The sequence below is a fragment of the Brassica oleracea genome, unplaced genomic scaffold (assembly GCF_000695525.1).
Source record: "Brassica oleracea var. oleracea cultivar TO1000 unplaced genomic scaffold, BOL UnpScaffold01039, whole genome shotgun sequence".
Lineage (NCBI taxonomy): Eukaryota > Viridiplantae > Streptophyta > Magnoliopsida > Brassicales > Brassicaceae > Brassica > Brassica oleracea.
This window is the reverse complement of record NW_013617612.1, coordinates 3,940-12,062: the sequence shown is the minus strand read 5'-3', so window position 1 is coordinate 12,062 and position 8,123 is coordinate 3,940. Positions and strand designations below refer to the sequence as shown.

Here is an 8,123-nt window from a genome sequence, read left to right as displayed (position 1 = left end):
AAAATCGAATGTTAGTTTGAGATATACAGATTCACTGCTTACAATTCTAGAAGCGTAGACGAATCTTGTCTCAAGCTATAAACTTAGAAAGAAAACATAAGAGCATAACTGCCTGTATATATATTTTTTTCTTTTTCTTTTTTGAAAGCTTTTGCCAGTATATTTCATTTTTGTAATTATCGACATTTATTTTTTTGGTATCCTCTCACAGGTCACTAGACAGTGAAGTGTTGTTGTAGGAGAATCCATGTCGAGAGTAGCTTGGTTTTCACATTGAAAATCACTTTAACTCGTTCATGCCAGCGTGCAATAATTTTTTTGTTTCAAATTGAGTTGGAGACAAAACTAGTTAGGAACTCAAGTTACTCAACAGTGTCATTAATTCATATTTGGATGGTTTGGCACCCTAGAACAAATCAACGATAATAAGGAATGAATTTGTACTTTTCACACCGATTAATAAAATAAAAATATGAGTATATTAGGGAGATGTGTAAACGGGGAACTGATTACTCCCTTTCAAAGACTACATTGAGAATAATTTTTAATTTAAACAAAAGAAGTGTTGTCTAAATGCGAATGTGGAAATAATTTAATTGAGCTGCCTAAGTCAATCAACCGTTGAAACGGAAAAGCTCAAGAAGAATTTAGCAGCCACCGTAAAGGTAGAAAAATAAATTATCCTAAACATTGTTAAAAATAAAGTTTAGTCCAAACGAAAAAAATTGAGTCATAACTCAAATATATGACGTCACTTTATCATTCTCCTCTGTCTCTCTCTCCCTATATATATATACACCCACAATCTTCATTACCATAAAAACCACTTCACTCCACACTGAACACTTTCGATCAGAAACTATTTCTTTTTACCTAATTAACCCAAAAGAACATAAATTTATCAGTTTAGCCCCCTAGAAATCAAGAAGCATGCTAAAGATGGAGATTAACGGTAGCACTTCGACGGCTACACCTACTGCCTCCGCCGTCGCTGTAGTCTCCGCGTCAGAAACAACCACTCCCGTCAGCTCTCCTTCTCTCACTTCTTCACCTCCGCCGTCTCTTTCGCCGCAGCAGCCGCCACAACCGCCGGTGGTGCTAAGTCCTTGCGCGGCTTGCAAAATTTTGCGACGGCGGTGCGCCGAGAAATGTGTTTTGGCGCCGTATTTTCCTCCGACGGATCCGGCTAAGTTCACAATCGCCCACCGTGTCTTCGGAGCTAGCAACATTATCAAGTTCTTGCAGGTACTTTCCTTGTTTATTACTTCTCACACGGGTGTATTTCCTCTGTTTATGTCATCACACACGTGTGTATGAGCAGATATTTCACACTGGGTTATTAGTATTTACATCAAAATTACGATGAGGAAAACTAACAGAAACTTCGTTACAAAAAAGAAAAAAAAAACTAACAGAAACTATATCTTGTGGTAATTAATAAAATAATAATTATATAAAATCCATTTTATTTCCTTTTAGTAGTTAATATTAATACCAAGTGATTTGTTCTTTGTACAAAAAATAATTAACTTACATTTCTCAATCGAAAAAAAAAACTCTGTTTTTCAAAATGTGAAAGGGATGTTAAAGTTGTTAAAAGTCTAGTTGTTGAACAATAATGGGTTCATAAGTCATGTGCCCGGAACCAGGCCCTACAATGGGAATGAAAGGTCAATAACAACCATTCCTCAAAGCTACATGCAGCCTCTCACTATAATACATATGTTCAACATAAAAATAAACATATATAACCCTTTAAAAAAGTCGTATGTATAATTTGCATGTCTATCTCAACAATTCCTTTTCATTCACCTTTGTAAAAGTCATGTACGATTTCTTCATGGTCAAACACATTACAATAATAAATATAAAATTTCAAATATCCAACATTTATGCTACAATCCACATTCCACAAATATCCAGGACTTTTGTATCCCCTTCTTGAAAATCATGTTTTAGTGAAAGATTTTTTGATTTATGTTGTTCTGTTTTTGGTATCAGGAACTTCCCGAATCTCAAAGAACAGATGCGGTTAATAGCATGGTTTATGAAGCAGGAGCTAGGATGAGAGATCCGGTTTACGGTTGTGCCGGTGCAATTTACCATTTGCAGAGACAAGTGAGTGAGCTTCAAGCACAACTTGCTAAAACTCAAGTAGAACTAGTGAGCATGCAACTCCAAAGATCAGATCTGCTAGAACTGTTTTATAAAATGGAACAAACAAAGTTATCAGCACAAGGACAGCAGAATATGTCCTTTGAGAGTTCATTTGATAGTGGTGACGAGTTCATTAGTAGCCCCGATGAAGTGACCAATGATTTGGGATTCCTTGAGGACACCAACAACAATAACTCATCAATGTCGTGGTGGGTTCCTCTTTGGTGATGATCATAACTTATGGTATTATTAGCTCACTTTAAAGCGCTTTAGTGGTTACTTCCATATTCATATTAAAGACTTAGGATATGATATGGGAAGTTTTAATAATTTGTCTAAGTCAACCTATCATGTATAAGCACGTAAGGGAACTGCTTCAAATTTGTCAAACATGTTACGTATTAGTACTGTGAGGGATATTAGATAAAAGAGAGGTTGTATTGAGATTCAAAGAATCTTCTCCTAACGCTAATGAGAAGGAGTTAATTGAGATGCATTTTAAATTTAATGGCTTCAATATTTGTTAAATATACTTTTTTATAATTTGTTATGTTTTTGTTCCACCTGAAAAGAGACCGCGTTACAATAAAGAAAGAAAAAGTATGCCTTCAAAGATACCGAACTAACCAGTGGTCTTGGCGTAATGGTTAAGGACTCAATGCTGTGAATACCGCAATGAGTTTGATTTTCTTTGGCCATTCGGAGCGTTTTAAGTGGTAAGAAAACGCAGATCTTGTAGGCTTCGTAGTGATTAGTCTTTGGACCTAGAAAATAAAAAAAAAAAAAAAAAAAAATACCGAACCACCACCGAATGGAAAAATCCAGTATATAAACAAACCAAAGTTTTACCGAGAAATATAACGTCACCAGCACAGTGCTAAAGTTTCGCTGTAACGAAGAATTTGACATTTTACGAGTTCTTCAAACAATAATCATTATTTTTCTTAAGCAGGGCCATCTAATTAGGGGACAATCAGTGCAAGTGTCCCAGAATCCACACTCATGTTTCCAGTATTTTCATAGTACGGTCCGACTTTATTTGTATTTTTATGCAGAAAATTTAAATATATAATAAATTAGATTGAAAAAACCATAAATAATTTATGTATATATAATTTTGATTGTAAAATTTACAAAAATACTACTGATAATATTATAAATATAAAATATTATTTAAAATTTAAATAAATATAATTTTTGTTGATCAAAAATCATTCTATCACTCGCACAAAAGATGGTTTGAGAATTCATACATGAATAGAACAACCAACAAAACGTTCTATATGTATCTAGCCTAATGAATCGGCTGTCTGGTTTTATGCCCGTAAAAAATAGACAATTTTGAAATTTTGAAATCTGTTTTTAGTAAAGCTAACGTCTTCAAATATGTCAAAAAACTTAATCATATTGCCGGTTCGTGAATCAGTAAAAATATTTCCTTATAGTTTATCTTAAAGAGCTGGCATGTTGTCATGTTGACTTGGAGCATATTTTCTATCGTCTAAATTAGTGCATCTGGCTCTATATATGTCCAAAGGTAACAAATTCTTCTTTGGCTTTTAACCCTAATAGCCTAGGAGTAGGCACTTTACCCGATATCCAAAATGGCATTCGAACCCGATCCAAAAAACCCGAACCAAAATTAAATTAGGAGAGATTGGATATCCGAACCCGAACGGGTAATATCCGAACCCGAATGGATATCCGAAAATAATCGAACATATGTATAATTAACCTTATATTTCTAGTTTACATCTCTTATTTTATATAAAATATTTATATTGATACTATACATATTTTAAGCTCATATGATATACATATAATTACGGTGAAAACGATTTAATACTCATTTAAAATGCATGTCAAATTTTTTATTTCAAAAATTAACAAAAAGTTACATCCAAAATTTAAAAACAATAACCAAATTAATGTCTTTTTAGTTTCAAAATGTTATGTCCAAATCTATTAACCATTCAATCTATTAAAAATAAAAAATTAGTTTAAGTGAAAGTTATATTTTTAAATACAAGAAATTTGAGAAATGAAAATTTAATTTTCTTTTTTCAAAATCTAAATATCCGAACCCGATCCGAAATAACCGAACCCGAACTAAAAATATCCGAACCCGACCCGAAGTACAGAAATACCCGAACGGGTTCTACACCTCTATACTGAAATACCCGAAAATCCGAAATATCCGATCCGAACCCGAACGGATACCCGAACGCCCACCCATTTACTGATTCATCTTTCTAAACTCATTTATATTTGCTGAACTGTGCGCCAAAAATCCATGATTCATCCAATTTGTTTTGTAAACATAAGGTTTGAGCTGTCATTGGATGTTGGAGTCTTTGTATCTATTTCAAACTACATTTTGCATTCAACCTTAGCATGTTCTACTAGTTTTAAATTGTCTTTGGTGTTATCTCATATCAATACTATTAAAATAGCATCATGTCCAATTGATAAATGTTTTGTCCAATTATTTAGAACCTAATTATTCATTGTACAACGCAAATTCTATAACCATAAATGTTTTCTTACTAATGAAATAATTTTGTAACCTCCACTTTTCCATATGTTTCGGGAACCATTTTGTTCAAGTCAACAGTTACGAAAACAAAATATTATTATTTCCTTTTGGTGTATATACCAAATACGGATGATTAAATATTATTATTTTTTTTTGTTATATATTGCCACATTATTTTAAGAAGAATATGGTTTAATTAATGTTGTAAACACAGTCTAGATGTTGAATCTGATTACCATGTTTAAAAATATAGTAAATTTTTAATGTTTAAAGTATTTATTTTCATTTCACATAAAATATAATTAAAACAATTTTTATAACAACTTTGTATCACGACATATAATAAAAATACAATAATATCAAAATTAATAATTATTTAAATATCTGATTCAAACATTGAAATTAAATTTTAAATTTTAGAAAAAAAAATTAGATTATATATCGATCACCCATAGGTTCAACATGCAGCTTCTGGTTTTTGTGGTTTTTGCGGATTTTATCAAGTTTTTAATTAATGGATATTTCTTGAAACTCAAACCGGATTACATATCGAATCACTGGGTTTATAGGTTCAACCACAGATCCGAATTGGATTTAAGAACGCTGATTTAAATACAAAATATTTTAAATAGACAAAATACCAACAAATTAGCAAAATATGTTATTAAATCATGATCAATCTTATTTTTCTATCCGCTTAAATATATGGTCGACTCCTAAATCTTTTAAGTTGGTGATATTGTAATATTTATCATTAATGAAATATAGAATTTAATTATGTGATGAGATTTTGGTTTAAGTCTAATGAGGTTTTGATTTTTTGGAATTAGTGATTTAAATCTGATTTAGATATTTATAAATTTTGTTTCAGTTCATATTTTTACGGGTTTAGTTTGGCTTTGACTATTCGTTTAAATTATATAAACTAAAATATACCTTATAATTTTCAAAATTCAAAAATAAAAACAAGAAATGACATATAAATTTTATAATACGTGAACAAGTACCTAAATTTAACATAAAATTACTTCTGTTTAAATCTTTGGTTAAAAACCCAATAAATATTTCAAATATCATCAGTATTTTAAGCATTTTGGATTATTGTTGCAGCTTTTACGGGTTTTTGTACAAATATTTTGTATCCACAAACTTATTTTAAATTATGATTATAGTTTTGCGGTTGTATCTAAAAATTAAATTTCTTGAAATTATAAAAAAAAACAAAAAATATACCCGCCCTTTAAAGGACGGGTCAAAATCTAATATGTAAATAATTTATCATTACAAGCTTTTCAAAAGTACGAGACTATCTATGAATAAAAATCTCTATTTATCTCTAGATTTTCTATATCATTTTTTTCTAGAACATGTAGTCCAAACTAGTACAAATTTTTGGCCAAAAAAAAACATGTGTTCCAATTTAATAAAAAATAAACGTTAAAAGACTAATTTTTATCTTAAAACACCTAAAAATATTGAGCTGGCCTGTGCGTAAGACTGAGAAGGTCCTTGTTTTCGTCTAACATGCAGTATCATTTTCGTCTGACAAATGTTTTGTTTTGAACTTTATGAATAATATTAATACAAAATTCGAAGTTCTTGAAAGCATATATATAATGTGAAAGGTGAAAAATCCATTAGCTAAGGAAACGACGAAGACAAGACAAGTCCAGTAGACTATAGCGATCGAGTACAAGACACTACGCGTTTTGCTCCATGTGACAGCATGTATACATATGTGTATGATCTTTTTATACGCACTCATGTATGTGTGGACAAATAAAATGTCAATAAGGTTACTGATGGAATTAACTAACAACCTCGATGTTAAAAAGAAAATCTAACGGCTTTAATGATTGTGTTTTCAAGGGTAAAAATTATATGGACTATTGACCATAATCATTGTGTTCCGATTGTCTCTCAAATTTTCTCTTTCGATTATAGTGATGTGATTCTCGGTATTCTTTATTTTAATTTAATACATTTCAGTTACCAATTGAAGACCAGTATACAATTCTTTCTTTTTGGCATAAGAGATAAGACGCATATTTTTAAAACTCACATTTTCTATTAATCGTTTACGTATAACCAAAAACACAAGTCTGTGTTTGCCGACAGTTATGAGTGGTCTAATTAACACTCAACACTATTCATATGATTGGTCTAATTAAACACTCAATCAATGAACAAAATCAATAGTGGTCCAAAACTAATGTATGCATTTTACCGACATCATGTGCATCACACGTGACTGCCATGACAAGCAAAACAATAGTATGTGTATCGTTAATTCGTTATTTGTCGGCATGAAGTTGATATGACTAGTTACCACTATGAATTATGGGCTAACAAGTAAATAAACAAAATTTAATCTGATCTATTGAATTCGACCAAAAAGTATCCCAATGTTTTGTAATTTGATAAAAGTATAACATTAATTAATCAATAGTATGTTATTTCCAAAAAGAAATTTGAAAGAATGTTTTCTGAATTTAGCTATTATTATTTATTATTATAGTGTCAACATAGGGCTGGGCACAAGGACGAGTACTCGCTATTTTGCGTGTACTTGTTACTTGATTAGCCTTTCACGAGTAATAAAAATTTTGACTTGTACTTGACTTGTTAAAAATGAGTACTTGCTAATTCAAGTACTTGATTAAAAATGAATTACTTGTAAGTTACTTGCTCCGCTCTAGTATTTTCTATTTACGAGTACTTTTGAACTATTTACGAGTCCTTGTGACTTATTTACGAGTTTTTCTAAGTATTTAAGAACTAATTACTAAATAATATTCTATTAGAAATAGACATGAAAGTTTGTTTTGTTTATTTTTTACATAAAATCACATGGAATTACTTTAAATGAAATATTTATTCATATTAAAAAGAAGTCAAATAAAAAATATATAAATATTTCGATATATAAGCATTGTATAATTTTTACAATGACAAAAATGTCTTCTCTAAGCAAGTAACAGGTAATAACAAACCATATAGCTAAATTTTTAATACTTGTTAGTATTTAATATTTGACTAGATATCGACGAGTATTTAAAAATCAAAATGGATACGAAACAAATAACAAGTATAAAAAGAGTAATGAGTATTTTTGTCCAAACCTAAATGCAAGTTAAAAAAAATATGAACAAGTATTTAATAGATGTAACAAATACTAAGTAATAGAGCAAGTAACAGAGGCAAGTAACGATTCAGTACTAAACATAATAATGATATTTGATACTTGACTTGATTTTGCAAGTAATGAAAATTGTCGGTTTGTTAGTTGATTTGACAACGACGAGTACTTAATTTTTAAATACGTTTGTATACACTAACTTTGACCCATGAAAGAAAATAGCTTCATACCGCTAAACATTTGTGGTCAAAGCATATATAAACAATTAAAAACATCTCAATTTTGTTTGAT

General features: G+C 30.4%; 1 protein-coding gene across 1 annotated transcript; it reads left to right on the top strand.

Annotated features, from left to right (window-relative positions):
• The first annotated feature begins 790 nt into the window (after positions 1–790).
• LOC106320730 (LOB domain-containing protein 11-like) lies at positions 791–2,646 on the top strand. Its single transcript, XM_013759094.1, has 2 exons — positions 791–1,245; positions 2,002–2,646. The coding sequence occupies exons 1-2, from the start codon at positions 931–933 to the stop codon at positions 2,383–2,385; spliced, it is 699 nt and encodes a 232-aa protein (XP_013614548.1). The 5' UTR covers positions 791–930; the 3' UTR covers positions 2,386–2,646.
• Positions 2,647–8,123: the final 5,477 nt, after the last annotated feature.